This window comes from Bufo gargarizans, chromosome 2 (genome assembly GCF_014858855.1).
Source record: "Bufo gargarizans isolate SCDJY-AF-19 chromosome 2, ASM1485885v1, whole genome shotgun sequence".
Taxonomy (NCBI): domain Eukaryota; kingdom Metazoa; phylum Chordata; class Amphibia; order Anura; family Bufonidae; genus Bufo; species Bufo gargarizans.
In genome coordinates this window covers 330,491,173-330,514,583 of record NC_058081.1, presented here as the reverse complement: position 1 = coordinate 330,514,583, position 23,411 = coordinate 330,491,173, and the positions used below count along the sequence as shown (strand labels likewise).

At 47.2% G+C, this 23,411-nt stretch overlaps 1 protein-coding gene across 2 annotated transcripts in view; it reads left to right on the top strand.

The window, feature by feature from the left end:
- Positions 1 to 23,411, top strand: part of PPM1H (protein phosphatase, Mg2+/Mn2+ dependent 1H) — a 216,989-nt gene that overhangs the window by 50,438 nt on the left and 143,140 nt on the right. For both annotated transcript variants that reach the window (XM_044280560.1, XM_044280559.1), the window contains exon 2: positions 17,837 to 18,002. In XM_044280560.1, coding sequence (XP_044136495.1) covers positions 17,837 to 18,002 — 166 coding nt within the window. The remainder of the gene's footprint in view (positions 1 to 17,836; positions 18,003 to 23,411) is intronic.

The window sequence follows — 23,411 nt, the reverse complement described above, 5'->3', positions numbered from 1 at the left end:
CATGGATTCTGTCAGTGTTTTGCTCTGTTCACCATCAACATTGCGTGCAGCAGCAACCACAGCCTCCCAGACACTGTTCAGAGAGGTGTACTGTTTTCCCTCCTTGTAAATCTCACATTTGATGATGGACCACAGGTTCTCAATGGGGTTCAGATCAGGTGAACAAGGAGGCCATGTCATTCGATTTTCTTCTTTTATACCCTTTCTTGCCAGCCACGTTGTGGAGTACTTGGACGCGTGTGATGGAGCATTGTCCTGCATGAAAATCATGTTTTTCTTGAAGGATGCAGACTTCTTCCTGTACCACTTGAAGAAGGTGTCTTCCAGAAACTGGCAGTAGGACTGGGAGTTGAGCTTGACTCCATCCTCAACCCAAAAAGGCCCCACAAGCTCATCTTTGATGATACCAGTCCAAACCAGTACTCCACCTCCACCTTGCTGGCGTCTGAGTCGGACTGGAGCTCTCTGCCCTTTACCAATCCAGCCATCTGGCATATCAAGACTCACTCTCATTTCATCAGTCCATAAAACCTTAGAAAAATCAGTCTTGAGATATTTCTTGGCCCAGTCTTGACGTTTCAGCTTGTGTGTCTTGTTCAGTGGTGGTCGTCTTTCAGCCTTTCTTACCTTGGCCATGTCTCTGAGTATTGCGCACTTTGTGCTTTTGGGCACTCCAGTGATGTTGCAGCTCTGAAATATGGCCAAACTGGTGGCAAGTGGCATCTTGGCAGCTGCACGCTTGACTTTTCTCAGTTCATGGGCAGTTATTTTGCGCCTTGGTTTTTCCACGCGCTTCTTGCGACCCTGTTGACTATTTTGAATGAAACGCTTGATTGTTCGATGATCACGCTTCAGAAGCTTTGCAATTTTAAGAGAGCTGCATCCCTCTGCAAGATATCTCACTATTTTTGACTTTTCTGAGCCTGTCAAGTCCTTCTTTTGACCCATTTTGCCAAAGGAAAGGAAGTTGCCTAATAATTATGCACACCTGATATAGGGTGTTGATGTCATTAGACCACACCCCTTATCATTACAAAGATGCACATCACCTAATATGCTTAATTGGTAGTAGGCTTTCGAGCCTATACAGCTTGGAGTAAGACAACATGCATAAAGAGGATGATGTGGTCAAAATACTCATTTGCCTAATAATTCTGCACGTAGTGTATACCCTTCCCAGAAGGATAGGAAACAAAATAGATATCAGAGATTCCGGACCTGCAAAGATGGTCAATAATAATGGGCTAAGACACCTGCTGGGAGAGAAAAGACAAAACGGAATGTCTGTAAACTCCAAGCATTCGAGCCATCACCTGAGCAGTGGAAGTCCATCAATGGGTTCAATGCGCCTAGAAGTAGAGTACCTCGAGCGTTAGTGGGGCTGACCTTTCTTCTTATATTTGCTGATGCAGTTTGTGTCAATGCCGAGGTTCTGGCTGAGGACACTGGAAGGTCTCCTCTCAGGGCATTCAGTAGGCACGGCCAATGAGATATCCACAAAGTTTGGAGCCCCAAGCCTAAAAAAAAAGGCAGACAGCTTGTCTGGATGGTTGAGAGCAGGGCCGGCCTTTGGGGTGTGCGGGCTGTGCGGCCGCACAGGGCGCCATAGCAACAGGGGCGCCGGGCGGCCGACAGCCCGCAATGTAATATGGGCAGGCGAGGCGGCACTTATGTTTTCCCACGGGGCGGGCGGGCGGGCGGGCCCCCGCCCCCTCCCCCTCCCCTGTATTCAGCAGGGGGCGCACGTTGCGGTTTTAAAAAAAAAAAACTTCGGGCGGCGGGCGGCGCCCCTCATTCTGCGCCGCCTGAGTGGCTGAGGCTCTGCCTGCGCCTGCTGTGTGCTGTTAGTGTAGCGTGGCCGAGCTCTGTTCGATCCGCGGTACAGGAGCTTTTGTTTCCTGTACCCGGCCGGACTGACAGGAAGTGCTCACTTAGTGTGCACTTCCTGTCAGTCCGGCCGGGTACAGGAAACAAATGCTCCTGTACCGCGGATCAAACAGAGCTCGGCCACGCTACACTAGAGGTGGAAAAGAGAGTGGGAGGGGGGAGGAAATAATGAGAGTGATGGGGGGGGGGGAGAGGAAATAATGAGAGTGATGGGGGGGGAGAAAAATAATGAGAGTGATGGGGGGGGGGGGGGAGAAAAATAATGAGAGTGATGGGGGGGGGGGGAGAAAAATAATGAGAGTGATGGGGGGGGGGGAGACATAATGAGAGTGATGGGGGGGGGGGAGACATAATGAGAGTGATGGGGGGGGGGGGGAGACATAATGAGAGTGATGGGGGGGGGGGGGGAGAAATAATGAGAGTGATGGGGGGGGAGAAATAATGAGAGTGATGGGGGGGGAGAAATAATGAGAGTGATGGGGGGGGGGGAGAAATAATGAGAGTGATGGGGGGGGGGGAGAAATAATGAGAGTGATGGGGGGGGGGAGAAATAATGAGAGTGATGGGGGGGGGGGAGAAATAATGAGAGTGATGGGGGGGGGGGAGAAATAATGAGAGTGATGGGGGGGGGGAGAAATAATGAGAGTGATGGGGGGAGAAATAATGAGAGTGATGGGGGGGAGAAATAATGAGAGTGATGGCGGGGGGGGGGGGGGGGAGAAATAATGAGAGTGATGGGGGGGGGGGAGAAATAATGAGAGTGATGGGGGGGGGGGAAATAATGAGAGTGATGGCGGGGGGGGGGGGGAAAAAATGAGAGTGATTGGGGGGGGAATAATGAGAGTGATGGCGGGGGGGGGGGGGGAATAATGAGAGTGACAATGGAGTCCCCAGAGCCAGACTGCAGCCAGAGTCCAGATCATCTTATTGTCCTGGTGGTAAGTAGACAATGCAATATGTTTATTATTTAATTGTTTAGTTATTAATACTACATTGGAAACTAATTTTCTCAGCTGGACACCGGCCGACATGCGCTGGGGGCCTCACCAGCGGTTAGGGTAGGGAAAAAGCACAGGCCCGTACGTACATTTTTCCCTTCCCTAACCGCTGGTGAGGCTCCCGGTGCATGCGCAGTGTCGGCCGGTGTTCAGCTGAAAACATCCATCCGATCACTGCGAATTGGCCCATAGTTTTTCCCTACCCTAACCGCCGGCGAGGCTCCTGGCGCATGCGCTGCTGTGAAATTTCCCTAACCTGTCGTTGTGCGCCTGCGCGATGCTGCACACCTCCTCACGTCATGTCCGGTGCGACCGGAAGTGACGAGGGTAGGGAAATCTCACGAACTAGGGAAGTATAACATTACACCGGCCTTTGGGGTGTAAGGGCTGGTAACTACTTGGTTGGATAGTCAGCCAGCCTATGCCATGATGCCAGCAACAAGCAGTTTTTTATTTTTTTTGGGGGGGGGGGGGGGGCGCCACAAGGTTAGCTCGCACAGGGCGCCTGAACACCTAAGGCCGGCCCTGGTTGAGAGTATGTGTTTGGTCAAAGCGACAAACTTGTAGGCGAACAAAATAGGAAGTTCCATGTGTAGGGCAGGTCATTTTGGCAAAGTAGATCTAGTAGGGGTTGCAGTAGTTTCCACTTGTAAGGTGTTAAGAGAGATAGATCAAGTAGTAGCTGCAGTGACTTGCAATGGTATTGAATAGAGCCTGCTGATCTTGCTTTGCCATGATGGCTTCTTGCAGTCAGTAATGGTGAACCCTGCAAATAACCTCACAAGGACCAATCGGGTTAGTGACCTTGGGAGTTCTATGTGCACAGTCCAATGGACTGTCTGGTGGAGCCTCTAGTAAGGTATTAAAAATCTGAAAGAGTTGCGTTTAAATCTCCACTGATTCTATAAGGCCCCTCACCCTAAGATTATTGCGCCTCCACCCATTTTCGGCATCAACCGGAAGTTATTGCATTTCATAAGTATGATTAGATAGTATTAAAGAGGTTTTGTCACTTGAGCAAATGGCATTTATTATGTAAAGAAATTTAATACGAAGCACTTACTAATGTATTGTTATTCTCCATATTGTCTCCTTTGCTGGCTGGATTCATTTTTCCATCACGTTATACACTGCTCATTTCCATGGTTACAACCACCCTGTAATCCAACAGCGGTGGCTGTGCTTTCAGAGAATAGAAAAAGCACTAGCCTATTTGCGCTCCCACGGTCCTGGCCACCATAGAGGCCGATGCTTTTTACTATAGTGTGCAAGTATGCCTTCCGCTGATGGATTGCAGGTTGGTCGTAACCATGGAAACAAGCTGTGTATAATGTGATAGAGAAATGAATCCAGCCAGGAAAGGAAGCAATATGGATCATAACAATACATTAGTAAGTGCCTTGTATTAACTTTGTCTACATGATAAATGCCATTTGCTGGAGTGACCAAACCCCTTTAAGTACTGTCCGTCAGTCCTGAAAGACAGACCTGCCACGGAATTTTTATTCGCAGTGGTTGGTCCCTCCAATTGTTGCACTTCTCACCTCTTCAATAACAGCACATCACACCCTCTATAACTGTCTAGTCACATCGCAGAATGCTAAACATAGAAGGGCGGCCCCCAGTGCACGGGCACCGTCTGTATGGCTGGCGCAGACATTTAACTTGAATGGATCAGTGATCCATCTGCACCTTAATAAAATGGAGCGTATGCTCACCATTAGGGCTCATGCACACGGCCGTTGCCCGTATTGCGATCCACAATCCGGAAGATATGGTGCGGAGGCACAAAGCGGAGAGCCAAAGAAGCACTACGGAGTAAACTTGTTCTATTTTATTGCGGTGCAGACAGATCATGGACCTGTACAAGTTAAATGGGTCTCCACCTGTCTGTGCCAGCCACACAGACGGTGCCCGTTCATCGAGGACCGCTCTTCTATGTTTATCGTTCTGTGTAGAGATGAGTAAATTTCATGTTTGGTAGTAAAAGCAGAATTGCGTTATGGATTCCGTTACCACGGACCATAACGCAATTCTATGATGGAATGCATACTCATTCCGTCATAATAGAAGTCTATGGCCTGCATAACGGATCCGCCCCGTTTCCGGAGCGGAATGTTATGACTAGACTGTTATAGAGGGTGTGATGTACTGTTATTGAGCTGAGAATAAGCAATAATCTCATCAGTGTCAGGTATGTAACCTCTAAAAACTGTATATATGAGGTGAGGGCTATCTGGAAAGTGGGCAGGCTTACTACAAAGAACCTGATCGTGGGTTGCATACATGTTTAATTATTTTGTTGGTTTCATATAAAAGAAAATAATAATAAATAATAGTTGTTCATCTGAACAATATGTCTAATGCTTTATTTTGAGAAAATACTTTACTTTTCTACTTTTCCCCATTCTTCACTGCAGACCAGCATGCTGGTGACTGGCCATATTGATATGAACCACTAGAAACTAAATGGCTGGAGTAGTGTTCAGCTCTATATAATCACCTTTATATAGTTTTAATGCATTTTAATATTTTTATTTATGAATTGAACGTCTGCTTAGTCTTTCTGACCTGCATTTTTCCGGCTTACCTAAAGGGCTTGTCTCTGTTGCTTGTATCTTAACAGTAAGCTGTATTCAGGTGAGTTAATCCTATAACAATACCATATTGTAGTGGCCAGTCACATATCTTGAGCGGTATTGGATTATCTACACGGGAAACAGACACCTATTGTATGTGTGTAGCAGATGGTCTGCTAATTGCGTATATGTAGCAGCAGCATACAGCTATGTTTGCCATATACACCTTGACAAAAAAATATAAAATAATGCACCAAGAAGGAGCTGTTGAAATTGAATGAAACTTTGTGTGAATGTAATGGTGATATATGCAGGCAATTACAATATTGGAGTGAAAGAGTTAAAAATTCGTTTATTTGGGAAAACTATACGAATGAAAGGAGGCTCTAGTACCCTGTTGGGCCACCTCTAGCCTAGATACAAGATGAGACACGGCATTGAGGCATACAGCTTCTGCAGCACATTTGCCTGTAGATCCTGCTACTCATAGGTTGCCGAAGCTGGCGTTCCAGCTAGTTCCATGAATGCACGATTGGTGGTAAATCTGGCGACCAGGCAGGCCAAGGAAGTGTTGCAATCTGGTGGAGCAATTCCTGGGAAAAACTTGCTGTGTGTGGGCATGCTTTATTCTGCTGAAAAATGCCAGCTAGAGGTCCTGCCATGAGAAAAAAAACACGTGGCCACAGGATGTCCTGCACATATCACTGAGCTGTTAACGTCCCTCATATCACTACTAAGGGTGACAGCCTGTCGTATGAGATGGCTCCCCAGATCATCACACCAGCAGTTGTGGCAGTGTGTTGCTCCACAGCAAAGGCAGGATTGAAGCACTCGCCACCAGACTTCTATGGTCAAATCCGATCATCGTGGGATCCCAAACAGAACCAGGATTCATCACTAAAGATAATACGGTGCCAGTCCCTAGCAGTCCAGGTTTCTCGATCATGACACCGCTACAAAAGAAAGAAACGTTGGCTGGTTGTCAGTGCCATGACATCAAATTTCCTTCTAAGTGCCTGGAAATTGTCCTGGCAGAGACAGGGGTGTGTAATGAAGGTGCCACCTGTATCTGGATGGCGGACAATGAAATTGTGGGAGCTGCTTATGCTTCTCTGCGTATCAAATGATCTTTTCTGCTGGTCGTCTGTCTGACTGGGACTTTTGGAGCCTGTTCACCATGTATGCATGCCTTCACTTAACCACTGCTCCCAACACTATTCATACAGTCAGGTCCATAAATATTGGGACATGGACACAATTCTAACATTTTTCGCTCTATACACCAACACAATAGATTTAAAATGAAACAAACAAGATGTGCTTTAACTGCAGACTGTTAGCTTTAATTAGAGGATATTTACATCCAAATCAGGTGAACGGTGTAGGAATAACAACAGTTTGCATATGTGGCTCCCACTTGTTACGGGACCAAAAGTAATGGGACACAATAATAAATCAAACTTAAACTTTTGAATACTTGGTTGCAAATCCTTTGCAGTCAATTACAGCCTGAAGTCTGGAACGCTGGGTTTCATCCCTGGTGATGCTCTGCCAGGCCTCTACTGCAACTGTCTTCAGTTCCTGCTTGTTCTTGGGGCATTTTCCCTTCAGTTTTGTCTTCAGCAAGTGAAATACATGCTCAATCGGATTCAGGTCAGGTGATTGACTTGGCCATTGCATAACATTCCACTTCTTTCCCTTAAAAAACTCTTTGGTTGCTTTTGCAGTATGCTTTGGATCATTGTCCATCTGCACTGTGAAGCGCCGCCCAATGAGTTCTGAAGCATTTGGCTGAATATGAGCAGATAATCTTGCCCGAAACACTTCAGAATTCATCCTGCTGCTTATGTCAGCAGTCACATCATCAATAAAATACAAGAGAACCAGTTCCATTGGCAGCCATACATGCCCACGCTATGACACTACTACCACCATGCTTCACTGATGAGGTGGTATGCTTAGGATCATGAGCAATTCCTTTCCTTCTCCATACTCTTCTCGTCCCATCACTCTGGTACAAGTTGATCTTGGTCTCATCTGTCCATAGGATGTTATTCCAGAACTGTGAAGGCTTTTTTAGATGTCGTTAGGCAAACTCTAATCTGGCCTTCATGTTTTTGAGGCTCACCAATGGTTTACATCTTGTGATGAACCCTCTGTATTCACTCTGGTGAAGTCTTCTCTTGATTGTTGACTTTGACACACATACACCTACCTCCTGGAGAGTGTTCTTGATCTGGCCAACTGTTGTGAAGGATGTTTTTTTTTTACCAGGGAAAGAATTCTTTGGTCATCCACCACAGTTGTTTTCTGTGTATTTTGTTGTTGCTGAGCTCACCGTTGCATTCTTTCTTTTTAAGAATGTTCTAAACAGTTGTTCTGGCCACGCCCTCATGTTTTTTCGATCTCTCTGATGTTTTTTTTTTTTTTTTTCAGCCTAATGATGGCTTGCTTCACTGATAGTGACAGCTCTTTGGATCTCATCTTGAGAGATGACAGCAACAGATTCCAAAAGCAAATAGCACACTTGAAATGAACTCTGGACCTTTTATCTGCTCATTGTAATTGGGATAATGAGGGAATAACACACACCTGGCCATGGAACAGCTGAGAAGCCAATTGTCCCATTACTTTTGGCCCCTTAACAAGTGGGAGGCACATATGCAAACTGTTGTAATTCCTACACCGTTCACCGGATTTGGATGTAAATACCCTCAATTTAAAGCTCACAGTCTGCAGGTAAAGCACACCTTGTTCATTTCAAATCCATTGTGGTGGTGTATAGAGCCAAAAATGTTACAATTGTGTCAATGTCCCAATATTTATGGACCTGGCTGTAAATGATCTCCATAGTGCATAAAAGTTACCACTACAGAGTAAAACTATGCATTGGGAGCTTCATAGATGAGTTTTCATGGCCCAGCAGCGGCATACAAGCCTTACTTGACCAAGCACAATGCCAAGAATCAGATGGCTACTTCAGTGTACCTCTTGGTGACAGATGTTTGACTGCTAGACATGCCTCTGTGATGCACTCAAAGACTTTTTGCTCAGTTGACAGACTTTGAGAGGGGGCACATCATTGGACTGAGAAAATCAGAATAGTTGTTTTGACGAATTACCTGCTATCTAGCAGTGGTTACGTAAGGACACATAAATATGTCTAGATGGGCAAGACAGACCACCACTAGAGAGGATTGCTTGGTCCACTGACAGGCACAAGAGGCTCCCACAGTTTTGTTGTACACTGTAACGGATCTCCTGGCACCCCGACCGGGTACCTCTGTTGATAGATGCTCCTAGTGCTTTCCGAGGACTCCAAGCACTCCACTTGACACCGTACGCACTGCAGACCCCACGAACCGCCGAAGCTTGGTTGAGGCCTCACCGTCTCCTACCCACCCTGGACCTATGACAAGGCTCCAGGCTCCAGTGGGTGAACCTCTCCTACAGCCAGAGAGCAGGAACAGCTCTTACAAGAGCTAGTAGTTATGCCAGGGGAGTATAGCAAATCTTCAGTGTATAGCAATCCCCCAGTGTTGATCAGTTACCCAAACACCAGCCTCAACATGAAGGATAAAACAGGCACTCTTTATTGAGGGCTACCCGCCCGTATTTATGCAGGTCCCCATCTGGTGGACACGCCCCTTGGGGACCAGATGGAAGACTGTGACACAGGACAGATATGCAGCAATTCAGGATACACAGACACAATACATCCCCACAATGCATCATGGTTTCCTCCTCTCTGCCCTAGAGACACGCGAGGAGTAATTCAATTATCTCTCAGGACAAAGGGAAATCGCCAATACACATGTGGGGACAACAGGACAGAAATCACCATTTAAACATACAATGTCACAACTCTTACAGTAAACACAGACATTTAACATATCCCCAGATAGCTCAAGTCTGAGTGCATATTATTAGGTGAATGGCACTCAGACTACACAAATACACTAAAATTAGCTATCTGGGTACCCTCACATAACATACAATACAATTCCAAAGACAGATTTAAGCTGTGCGGCCGGTCTGTCTTCTCCTTTTAAAGTTAGTATGGGCCATAATCCTGAGGCAAGAGGCTGGTAGCCATACCCCTCCAAAACCCAGTGGCTTGGTTTCGCCACACATCCCCCCCTCCCAATGAAGACTAACCAGATACCTGACCTCATGCCGGTCGGTATCTGAGTTAGTCTGGCAGTCCACCCACAACCCAATACTGGACCTGTTGAATTTTGGGGCCTGGCTCTGTTCTGTATGTCCCCAGCTGTTGAGGGGGCATCTGCTACTCCTTGCTTCCTTGTTGCTCTCTAGCTTGGAGCTGTAGGTACTTGGTGGGCAGAGGCCGACTGCGCTCTGCCCCGATGCCAGCTCTTCCGCTGGGGTAGCCTGTGGGAAGTCCGGCTCTGGAGAAGAGGATAGGGGAGGGCAGAGGCCGACTGTGCTCTGCCCAGATGCCAGCGCTTCCGCTGGGGTAGCCTGTGGAAAGTCAGCCTCTGGAGAAGAGGATAGAGGAGGGCAGAGGCCAACTGCGCTCTGCCCAGATGCCAGCTCTTCCGCTGAGGTAGCCTGTGGGATGTCTGGCTCTGGAGAAGGGGATAGGGGAGGGCAGAGGCCAACTGTGTTCTGCCCCGATGCCAGCTTTTCCGCTGGGGAAGCCTGTGTGGAGTCAGCCTCTGGAGAAGAGGATAGGGGAGGGCAGAGGCTAACTGCGCTCTGCCCAGATGCCAGCTCTTCGGCTGGGATGTCGTCAGGGAATCCTGTCCCCAAGACCTTGTTGAAGATCGCCTGTGGAGAGGAGGAATCGCTTACCTCCTCCTCCTGGCATTCCTGCAGGGTTGGTGGGGAATCTGAACCGGCCGTCCAGCATCCCGGTAGGCCTGGTGCAGAGACCGCGGTCCCATCTGCACCATCGAAGTTAGGGGTGCTGTCCCCCTGTGGTTGGGGATAGAGACCGGTTGTCTCTTCTCTCTTTACAACACACTACTGCTGGGGAGTCAGACCGACTGTCTCAACTCTCTGTAACGCTGCCTGGTGCTGGGTAGTGGGTGCGACCATCTCCACTCCTAGTAATGCTGGTTGCTGCAGGGACGGGGGACTGACAATCTCCTCTCCCTGTGATCGTGTATGCTGCTGGCGAGAGAGACCGGTTGTCATCTCTCCCTGTAAGTTAAGCTGCCGATGGGGAGTCAGACCGACTGTCTGGACTCCGGGTAACGCTGGCTGTAGTTGGGGATCTGAGCCGGCTACCCAGCATCCCTGCAGGGCCGATTGAGAGACTTCGGTCCCATCTCTACCTGCCGTCGGGAGGTCTTCCCAGAACCAGTCAATGAAGTTCCCTACTTTGGGAGTTGGTAGGGAAGCAGAGGGTATCGCCGGCAAGTCTTCCTAGTTGTAGGAGGGCAGATCTGGCTCTGCTTGTCGAGTAGGTTGGGGATAAACGGAGCTGAGCAGGTGTTGGTAGGTCTGCTCCAGCTCCCACTCCCTTGTTACCAGGTGGGTCATGTCTTTGCTCACCTCCCTTCCGTCAGCATAAACATGCATGCCCATCCGGTAGTCGTAGATGTCCCAAAACCTAGACTCCTCCGTGCTGCCAAGATCAATGTCCTCCTCCAAGGCATCCCATAGTAACTCAGGTCCATCATAATCCTCACCCTCGGGTCTGTCATGCTCAGCCATCCAGGAGGAATGTTGAATGACATGCCACCTTAGGGCCTGGTAAGCGTCCTCTAGCCAAAGCTCCTTACATACCAGGTTCTGGAGCTCTGTTACCCAGTCATCCAGGGGCTGCTCTCCCAAGAGACCCATCTGCATCACCACACGCTTCTGTAGCCGCTGCTCATAACTGGGGAGACTCTCATCTCGCCGCCGCTGGGCATTTTCCAGGTCATCATACTAGACTTCCTTTTTGTCTGCATCCCTGTAGTCTGCGGCTGCCTCCTCCTCCTCGTCATAGAGCGCTGTCCGAAGACTAGCCGATTCCATCCTGCTGTAGCCAGGGGCGCTGTACGGATACTAGCGTCGCCCTCAATTTAGTAAATCCACGAACGGTGTCTCCGAGCTGCTTCTCCTCTCACTAGGACGCCATCCCACTGCTTGCCACCAAATGTAACGGATCTCTCGATAGATGCTCCTAGTGCTTTCTGAGGACTCCAAGCACTCCACTTGACACCGTACGCACTGCAGACCCCACGAACCGCCGAAGCTTGGTTGAGGCCTCACAGTCTCCTACCCACCCTGGACCTATGACAAGGCTCCAGGCTCCAGTGGGTGAACCTCTCCTACAGCCAGAGAGCAGGAACAGCTCTTACAAGAGCTAGTAGTTATGCCAGGGGAGTATAGCAAATATTCAGCGTATAGCAATCCCCCAGTGTTGATCAGTTACCCAAATACCAGCCTCAACATGATGAAGGATAAAACAGGCACTCTTTATTGAGGGCTACCCGCCTGTATTTATGCAGGTCCCCATCTGGTGGACACGCTCCTAGGGGACCAGATGGAAGACTGTGACACAGGACAGATATGCAGCAATTCAGGATACACAGACACAATACATCCCCACAATGCATCATGGTTTCCTCCTCTCTGCCCTGGAGACACCCGAGGAGCTATTCAATTATCTCTCAGGACAAAGGGAAATCGCCAATACACATGTGGGGACAACAGGACAGAAGTCACCATTTAAACATACAATGTCACAACTCTTACAGTAAACACAGACATTTAACATATCCCCAGATAGCTCAAGTTTGAGTGCATATTATTAGGTGAATGGCACTCAGACTACACGAATACACTAAAATTAGCTATCTGGGTACCCTCACATAACATACAATAAAATTCCAAAGACAGATTTAAGCTGTGCGGCCGGTCTGTCTTCTCCTTTAAAGTTAGTATGGGCCATAATCCTGAGGCAAGAGGCTGGTAGCCAGACCCCTCCAAAACCCAGTGGCGAGGTTGGTTTCGCCACATACACCATTCAAATACAGGTGGCACATTAATTACACATCCCTGTCTCTGCCCTGACTGTTCAGCACAAGGGTTTCCCAGGAATGTCTCCTCCAGATTACAACATTTACTTGGCCTTCCAGTATCTAGATTTATTACCAGTCAAGCATTTATGGGACCAGCTGTGATGCCTGCTTCAGCAACCTATGTGTGTGCAGAATCTACCGGCCTAGCTGCAACATTTGTGGGCAAATGTTTTAACAGGATAACTGCTCCGATCAGTAAAGCAAGTGCAGAGGTTTGTAGATGCATGTACTCAGAGATTTGTTCTGCTTGTGCTAATTAAAGTTAGGTTGCATTGCTTATTTCATATTGTGTACTGCTTTTATACAGTATCTCACAAAAGTGAGTACACCCCTCACATTTTTGTAAATATTTTATATCTTTTCATGGGACAACACTGAAGATCTGACACTTTGATACAATGTAAAGTAGTCAGTGTACAGCTTGTATAACAATGTAAATTTGGTGTGACCTCAAAATACACAGCCATTAATGCCTAAACTGCTGGCAACAAAAGTGAGTGAAAATGGCCAAATTGTGCCCAAAGTAGGGCTGAAAGGATTACTCTCTTTAATTGAGTAATTCGACACAAAAAAATCCTTGATGCAAATTTTTTGTGTCATGTTTTTTGTTTGTGTCATGTGACCACAGAGCGGGAGTGAAGCGCTTGCTATTACCTACCGCACCATGGTCACCTGTCGGCTGGCTCCGCACTGCCGTTTCTTCCTGACACGTCGTCAGGTCATAGTCCACGTAAGCGCACACTATGACCCGACGCTGTGTGACGCGAGGACGACAGTGCGGCGCGCAGAGAAGAAGATGGAGGAGCTGTGGAGCGGCTCCCCTACTGGCACTGGGGGGAAGTTGGTGGCACTGAGGGCACAAGTTGGGGGTACTGGGGGGCAGTTGGGGACACAAGCTGGTGGCACTGGGGGGGCAGTTGGTGGCACTGGGGGGGCAAGCTGGTGGCACTGGGGAGGCAAGCTGGTGGCACTGGGGGGCAGCTGACTGCACTGAAGGGGCAGCTGATGGCACTGAGGGGGCAGCTGGTGGCACTGGGGTGGCAGCTGGTGGCACTGAGGGAGCAGCTGATGGCAATAGGGGGACAGCTGATGGCACTGGGGTGGGGAAGAGCTGAAGGCACTGGGGGAACGGAGCTGATGCACTTGGGCTGATCACACAGGGGGGAAGGGTGTTGGGCACTGATGGCAGGGGGTCTGATGAGTTTTTATCAAGGAAAACAGTCTATTAATTCATTTTTTCATATTAGATTACTCGATTAATTGTAATAAATAATCGATAGAATACTCTATTTCTAAAATAATCATTTACTGCAGCCCTAGCCCAAAGTGTCAATATTTTGTGTGGCCACCATTATTTTCCAGTACTGCCTTAACTCTCTTAGACATGAAGTTCACTAGAGCTTCACAGATTGCCACTGGAATTCTCTTCCGCTCCTCCATGACGACATCACAGACCTGGTAGATGTTAGAGACCTTGCTCTCCTCCACCTTACGTTTGAGGATGCCCCACAGATGATTAATAGGGTTTAGGTCTGGAGACTTGCTTGGCCAGTCCAGCACCTTTAGGCCTCTTTCACACGGGCGTCAGTTTTTTTGCCCGGATAAGAGCCGGGTGCGTTGCGGGAAAATGCGCGATTTTCCCGCGCGAGTGCAAAACATTGTCATGCGTTTTGCACTCGCGTGAGAAAAATCGCGCATGTTTGGTACCCAAACCCGAACTTCTTCACAGAAGTTCGGGCTTGGGATTGATGTTCTGAAGATTGTATTATTTTCCCTTATAACATGGTTATAAGGGGAAATAATAGCATTCTGAATACAGAATGCATAGTAAAACAGCGCTAGAGGGGTTAAAAAAATAAAATAAATAATTTAACTCACCTTAGTCCACTTGCTTGCGAAGCCGGCATCTCCTTGTGTCTCCTCTGCTGATGAACAGGACCTGGGGTGAGCTGCTCCATTAAATACAGGTTAAGGACCTTCGATGACATCACTCCGGTCATCACATGGTAGGTCACATGATCTTTTACCATGGTGATTCACCATGGTAAAAGACCATGTGATGACCGGAGTGACGCCATCGAAGGTCCTTAACCTGTATTTAATGGAGCAGCTCACCCCAGGTCCTGTTCATCAGCAGAGGAGACACAAGGAGATGCCGGCTTCGCGAGCAAGTGGACTAAGGTGAGTTAAATTATTTTTTTTATTTTTTTAACCCCTCTAGCGCTGGTTTACTATGCATTCTGTATTCAGAATGCTATTATTTTCCCTTATAACCATGTTATAAGGGAAAATAATAATGATCGGGTCTCCATCCCGATCGTCTCCTAGCAACCGTGCGTGCAAATCGCACGGCATCCGTACTTGCTTGAGGATGCCATCCGATTTTCACACACCCCATTCACTTCTATAGGGCCTGCGTCACGTCAAAATCGGCCAATATAGAGCATGCTGCGATTTCCACTGAACGCACAAGTGATGCGTTAAAAACAACGCTCATGTGCACAGCCCCATAGAAATGAATGGGTCAGGATTTAGTGCGGGTGCCATACGTTCGCCGCACGGATCGCACCCGCACGGAAAACTCGCCCGTGTGAAAGGTGCCTTGCCCTCCGTTTCTTTAGCAAGGCAGTGGTCGTCTTGGAGGTTTGTTAGGGATCATTATCATATTAGAATACTGCCCTGCGGCCCAGTTTCCAAAGGGAGGGGATCATGCTCTGCTTCAGTATATCACAGTACATGTTAACATTCATGGTTCCCTCAATGAACTGTAGTTCCTCACAGCCGGTGGCACTCATGCAGCCCCAAACCATGACACTCCCACCATCATGCTTTGTCTTTTTTACTCCTCACTTGGTTTCCGCTATACACGCTTGACACCATCTGAACCAAATAAGTTTATCTTGGTCTCATCAGACCACAGGACATGGTTCCAGTAACCCATCTCCTTATTCTGCTTGTTTTCAGCAAACTATTTGCGGGCTTTCTTGTGCATCATATTTAGAAGATGCTTTCTTCTGGGATGACGGCCATGCAGATTAATTTATTGCGGTGTATGGTCTGAGCACTGACAGGCTGACCTCCCACCCCTTTAACCTCTGCAGCAAAGCTGTCAGCACTCATACATCTATTTTGAAAAGACAACCTCTGGATATGACGCTGAACACATGCACTCAACTTCTTTAGTCGACCATGGCGAGGCCTGTTCTGAGTAGAACCGATCTTGTTAAACCACTGTATGGTCTTGGTCACCGTTCTGCAGCTCAGTTTCAGGGTGTTGGCAATCTTATGGCCTAGGCCATCTTTATGTAGAGCAACAGTTCTTTTTTTTTTTCAGATCATCAGAGAGTTTTTTGCTATGAGGTGCCATGTTGAACTTCCATTGACCAGTATGAGCAAGTGTGGGAGCGATAACACCAAATGTAACACACCTGCTCCCCAGTCACACCTGAGACCTTGTAACACTAACGAGTCACATGACAGCAGGGAGGGAAAATGGCTAATTGGGCACAATTTGGCCATTTTCACTTAGGGGTGTACTCCCTTTTGTTGCCAGCGGTTTAGATATTAATGGCTGTGTTAGATATTTTGAGGGCACGCCAAATGTACACTGTTATACAAGCTGTACACTGACTACTTTACCTTGTATCAATGTGTCAGATCTTCAGTGTTGTCACATGAAAAGATATAATAAAATATTTACAAAAATGTGAGGGGTGTACTCACTTTTGTGAAATGCTTTATATTGGCATTGTATTATGCTACTGTAATATCATTGTATGACAGCATCTTCAATGTGATCTGTATCTGTCCATTACTGCATATGTGTTTTATGAATTGGATTTATAATAAAGATCAGTTTTCATTGTGTTTTTGTTTTTATCAATATATTGTACCTATGGTCAACAACTGTGTTCTAGTCTTTGGATACTGAGCCCATTGTGTATTGGTGTATACACTATTTGTGTTGTATACACTAGGATTGCTCATTTTATGCCCTAAAGGTATCTATAATCTTTAAAGGGATTGTCCTTCTAAAAAAAACATATAGCGCTTACTAATATATTTGCATTAATTAGTGCCCCAGTCTCCCCCCATTAGCCGTTTTCTTAGGTTCTGACAGGTCTAACTTTGGCTTGTCAGACAGCATTTGTGTATTGGCACAAAACCTGTGCTGTCTATGAAAGTGCCTAGACACAGAAAGTCAGCCGTTTCTGTGTCTGGACATCTGCTCATCTGCCCATGTGTGGTTTACTCAGAATGAATATGGGTGACATTCAGTCATATTGTCTTGTAGAAGTCACCAAACAACTTTGCAGGCCAGAATGGGAAAATAAAATGTGTCACCTACAACATTTTCCGAAGTTTCTTCAAGAAACTGATACGTGTTTGCTGATTTCTCTGCAGTTATGTGTATGGTTGACTAAATTCCCCTAAATCTGTCATTTTGATACCATTTTCAGACTCTGCTGACTAATCCTTTCTAGAAGCATGGTCCATGTGAAGCCGATAGTGTGACTCATTTGAAAGATGTTTGCCAACCTTTTCCCACCTGCTGAGGCTGCCTTCTGGCAGAACAGAATGTTTTCTCATTTCCCTTTTCTCTATGAATGCTTCTTCACTATGCAGTATGATATTTCCCACTTTCTGTTATCTTCTGTTTGGGTTCCTGTTTTTGTGCTTTGCATAAAATATTGCATGGACATTGTTGTCCATGTATGGGCCATTTTTCAACATGGTTTACAAGTCCTTTTCACTCCCTAATGAGCAATCTCCTCAAGCTATGAGCTGTCAAGGCAGTTTATCAATTATTTCTGGAGGTTGCTTAGCAACAGGACCCACCACCAGAAGTGACCACACGAGTTCCCTATGCTCTGGAACAGAAGTTCTGGTAGGGTGTATTGCTAACACACTTCTCATCCTGTATTTTGCAGGAGGTGATGGCCATCAGTACCATGTAAAGTTTTTTGGTTGTTACATTTTACAGAGTGGGTGATGTTAACTGTAACCCCTTGCAGGATTTTCAGCCAAAGCCAGAAGAGGATCCACCAGGAAAAAGAAGTAGAAATCCTTCCTTTATTTTTCTGATTCCTTTTAAATACACTTCTGGCTTTGGATAAAATTCCTGCACAAAGATCTGCTTCAAATCCTCATCCATAACACTGGGTGAATCTAGCCTATGATTTCCACCACAGGTCTGGCCACACTTAGGGGGTCTGCAGAAAAGCTCTCCAAGGGTGAACAACTCCTTAAAATGCACTTGCTTGTGTTTCTATATACATTTTGTTTAATGGAATTCTTTTCTTGTATCTCCCTTTTCTTTCTCTGTACTCTACAGGGTGATAAATGCAGGGAAGAGCACACACAATGAAGATCAGGCAAGCTGTGAAGTTATGTTTGTGAAGAAGAAAATTGGAGCACAATCCACTCCCAGCAAGACCTCCTCAAACAAGAGAAGATCATCCCTACAAAATGGAGAAGGCCTACAACTGAAGGAAAATATGGTAAGTGTCACAATCATGAGCTGGATGTTTTTTGTATGTTTTTTTTTTTTGTTGCATTGCACATTGCCATTTTATAATGAAAATGCGTGCTGCCCGGATACAGAATTGCGGACCCGCACTTCCGGGTCCGCAATTCCGTTCCTGAGAAAAATAGAACATGTCCTATTCTTGTCCGCAATTGCGGACAAGAATAGGCATATTCTATTGGTGCCAGCAATGTGCGGTCCGCAAAATGTGGAACGCACATTGCCACTGTCCGTATTTTGCGGATCCGCAAAACACGTTATGGACGTCTGAATGGAGCCTAAGGGTACTTTCACATTTGCGTTGTTTGATTCCGGCAGGCAGTTCCGTTGACTGGCACACTGTATGCAAACGCAGGATCCTGATCAGTCTGAAAAGTGCCTGATCAGTCTGAAAAATGCATTGCAATACCGGATCAGTTTTTCCGGTGTCATTAGGCAAAACGGATCCGGTATTTATTTTCACATTTTTAAAGGTATGCGCATGCGCAGACCGGAGTACGGAACCGTCAACCGTCAATGCAGAAATTTCCTATGGAAAAAAAAGTGTTTAGTTTTTTGGGCCGGAGATGAAACCACAGCATGCTGCGGTATTATTTCCGTCTTGAACAGTCAAAACGACTGAACTGAAGACATCCTGATGCATCCTGAATGGATTACTCTCCATTCAGAATGCATTAGGATAAAACTGATCAGTTTTTACTGGATCCGGCAGAGTTCAGCAAAAACGCTTCTGTTACTGATAATACAACCATCTGCATCTGTTATGAACAAATCCGGTTGTTTTATCTTTAACATTGCCAAGACGGATCCGTCATAAACTCCATTAAAAGTCAATGGAGGACAGATCCGTTTTCTATTGTGGCAGAGATAACTGATCCGTCCCAATTGACTTACATTGGGGGTCATGCCAGATCCGTCTTGCTCCACATCCCAGGACGGAAAGCAAACTACAAAATGCTGCGGTTTGCACTTCGGTATGGGAGCGCAATTAAACTGAACAGAATGCATTTTGGAGAATTCCTTTCAGTTCAGTTTTTTCCCGATTGACAATGAATGGGGACAAAACGGAAAAGTTTTTCTCCGGTATTGAGCCCCTATGACTGATCTCAATACTGGAAAATAGAAACGCTAGTGTGAAAGTAGCCTTATTGAGCTGATTTAAGTCATAATGTGTAGCGTTATTTTTTTTGTAGTCTGTTAATATGGAGCCGCATAAGTCTTTGTAGCTATAGACACTAAATATAGGATTTTTTAACAAGTGGTTTTGCAAATTTGCATACTTTTTAATTTTACATGTATTAAGGCACTAGAAAATGTCTTTGTGACAGTGTACATACCCTTTAAAAAGGACTTGTCAGCTCTCCCGACGTGTTTTATGTAAATGCATGCATTGCTCATGAAATAACAATCTCTCTGTTTTCTTAATGTGTGGAAATGTGCGAATAAATTGACATCTAGGAGTCCCCATTCCCTTAGTCAGTGGGGTGGGTCCCTACACTTTGACATTGCAATCAGTGCTGAGTATGCAGAGGCGTCCCATTGACAAGGCAAATTGTAACTTTCAGTTGTCAATTTATTTATATATTTCCAGTAGGAGTAAAGGGAACATGGACATGTCAAGATAGATGACAGGCCCTTTAATTTATTGAAGGTTGCCTAGGGTTCCCGCTGACGGCAACCAGGGACCTTGAAGTCGTGAGCAACTGAAACACAGAAAACCCCTTCTAGTAGCGTAGCAGGAAATCTTTTTAGGTCAATAATAAATAAAAAATGATTATAGTACAGGATTGCCAAAAAAAACACACATACCCCATTACACTATAGTAAAAGTTATGTTTTAATAGCATACCCTGTCCACAGAGCTCTTTGATAGTACAGGATTGTGCAAAATAAATGTTTTTTATTAATAATTTGATTAAAGTAATCCTCAAGGCTCCTCTATTATAAGGCCTCATGCACACGACTGTGCCGTTTTTTGCGGTCCGCAAACTGCGGATCCACAAAAAACGGAAGCAGTCCGTGTTGCCTTCCTCAAGAGGTTGAGGAAGAGGATGAGACACAGTTGTCAATCACTGAGGTTGTGGTTAGGTCAACAAGTCAGGAGGATGAGCAGAGTAAGGAAGTGGAAGAGGAGGTGGTGGATGATTAAGTCACTGACCTAACCTGGGAAGGTGGAAAGCGATCGAGGACAGCAGTACAGAGGGGGAGGGATCTGCAGCACCGCAACAGGCTGGAAGAGGCAGTGGGGTGGCAAAAGGGAGAAGGTGGGCCACGCCAAACAGGCCCGCAACTGTTCCACGGAGCACCTCCTTGCGGAAATCTCCCTTGCCAAGGGGTAGGTGTTCCTCAGTATGGCGCTTTTTTGATGATAGTGGGGACGACAAAAGAATAGTAGTTTGCCAACCTGTGCCGTACCAAAATGAACCGGGGCGTGAACACTAGCAACCTCACCACCACCAGCATGATCCGCCAGGTGGCATCCAAGCACCGTAATAAGTGGGAAGAACTGCCGGGTCCACAATCTGTGTCTGCTGGTCACACCACTGCCTCCTCTTCCCCTGTGTTGCGTGCTGGCCAATCCCCTGTCGAAGGCACAGGCCTGGATGCTTCCCGCCCTGCACCTGGACTTTCGCAAGCACCATCAGCGACCACTTCCCTGTCCCAGCGCAGCGTACAAATGTCCTTACCCCAGGCATTTGAACGCAAGCGCAAATACCCAGCTACCCACCCACAGGCCATAGCACTAAATGCGCAACTTTCCAAATTACTGGCCCTGGAAATGTTGCCATTTAGGCTTGTGGACACTGAAGCCTTCCGCAGCCTGATGTCGGCGGCCGTCCCACGTTATGCAGTCCCCAGCTGCCACTATTTTTCAAGGTGTGCCGTGCCCGCCTTACTTATGTGTCCTGTAGCATTACACGTGCCCTGACCAACACAGTTACTGGGAAGGTCCACTTAACCACAGACACATGGACAAGTGCATTCGGCCAGGGACGCTAAATTTTCCTGACGGCACACTGGGTGAACGTTGTGGAGGCCGGGAGCTAATCGTACCCTGGGATGGCAGTGGTGCTCCAGACGCCAAGGATTGCGGGACCTACGTTGATCAGGGTTTCCGCCAGCACCTACGTTAGTGGCTCCAACCCCCACTTCTCCTCCTCCAGCCCTTCCTCCACCACTTCCACCTCCAAATTATCCGCGTGCAGCACCAATCAGCCATCAGTCGGTAGCTGGAAGCAGTGTAGCACTGCAGTGGGGAGCCGGCAACAGGCCGTGCTGAAGCTGATATGCCTAGGGGACAAACAGCACACCGCCACAGAGCTGTGGCAGGGTATAAGAGACCAAACTGAGCTGTGGCTCTCGCCACTCAACCTAGAACCAGGCATGGTTATGTCTGATAATGGCTGTCACTTGGTGGCTGCTTTGGAGCTCGGCAAGCTCACACACATCCCATGCCTTGACCACATCTTCAACTTAGTGGTTCAATGGTTTCTCAAAACCTACCCCAATTTGCCTGAGCTACTGGTGAAGGTGCGCCGCGTGTGTGCACATTTCCGCAAGTCATCGACGTGACGTGAGCACGCGCTGGAACTCCATGTTCCACATGTTGGCCAGGTTTTGTGAGCAGCAGTGGGCAGTAGTGGAATACCAGCTGCGACATGGTTGTCGCCTTTCCAGTCAGCTTCCGCTATTCACAGGCAAGGTGTGGGCATGGATGTCTGACCTCTGTGAGGTTTTAAGACTCTTTGAGTAATAAACACAGATGGTGAGCGGCGATAACGCTATTATCAGCGTAACCATCCCACTTTTTTATCTACTCAAACGCTCGCTGCTCACAATTAAGGATGACGCTTTGCATGTGGAAGAGGTGGAAATGGGGGAAGACATTACACAGGGTGATAACCAGACCACCCTCAGTTCGTCTTCTCAGCGCAAATTGGACAATGAAAAGGAGGAGGAGCAGCGAAGTCTTGCCTGTTGGTACTCTGGCACACATGGCTGACTTCATGTTAGGCTGCATTTTCCAGCGACCTGCGCGTTATACGCATTTTAGACAATACGGATTACTGGTTGTTCACCCTTCTCGACCCCCGCTTCAAAGAGAACTTCTCATCTCTCATTCCTCTGGTGGAGAGGACGAGCAAAACGGTGCAATACCAGAAGGTCCTTGTTGAAAAATTGCTCCAAAAATTTCCATCTGACAATGCTGGCGGCAGTGTCCGTAGTTCCTTGGGCAACCAAGGAGGGGAGACGAGGGGAACACACAGCAGTTCCAACAGAGGCAGGACAACACTCTCCAAAGCCTGGGACAGTTTCATGACACCCCGCCAGCACCATCACCCTGATGTGCGGCCTACTGTCACAAAGAGGGAAACATTTTGGAAGATGGTGAAGGAGTACATAGCAGAATGTGTCAGCGTCTTCAATGATCCCTCAGTGCCCTACAACAACTGGGTGTCCAAGCTGGATACGTGGCACGAACTGGCGCTCTAAGCCTTGGAGGTGCTGGCCTGTCCTGCCATCAGCATTTTGTCTGAGCGGGTATTTAGTGCTGCTGGTGGCATTATAACAGATAAGCGTATTCGCCTGTCAACTGAAAATGGTGACAGGTTGACTCTTATAAAAATGAACAAAGCCTGGATTGACCATGACTTCTTGACTCCACCAGAGGAAAGCTGATGAACATAAAGGCACTTTAGGCTACTTTCACACTAGCATTCGGGGCTCCGCTTGTGAGTTCCGTTCAAAGGCTCTCACAAGCGGCCCCGAACGCTTCCGTCCAGCCCTAATGCATTCTGAGTGGATGCGGATCCGCTCAAAATGCATCAGTCTGGCAGCGTTTGGCCTCCGCTCAGCAGGCGGACACCTGAACGCTGCTTGCAGCGTTCGGGTGTCCGTCTGGCCGTGCGGAGGCAAACGGATCCGTCCAGACTTACAATGTAAGTCAATGGGGATCCGTTTGAATATGACACACTATGGCTCAATTTTCAAACGGATCCGTCCCCCATTGACTTTCAATGTAAAGTCTGGACGGATCCGTCTGAGGCTACTTTGACACTTAGAATTTTTTTTACAATATAATGCAGACGGATCCGTTCTGAACGCAAGTGTGAAAGTAGCCTTAGATGTGTTGTTTATAATGTACTGAATACACTGTATTCCCATACACCCCTTCCACCACAAACCAGGGTATATGGTTGGATCTTTCCTTTCTCATCCTCATCCTCTCATATAATTTTTTAGAGGGTCAGCTCATCAGCAGTCCCTCACCTACAATTTTTTTTGCAGTGTCAGCTCACCTGCCGGCCCTTAGCTACAATGTCTTACAGGGTTAGCTCACCTGCAAGCCCTCACCTACAATCCTTTACAGGGTCAGCTCACC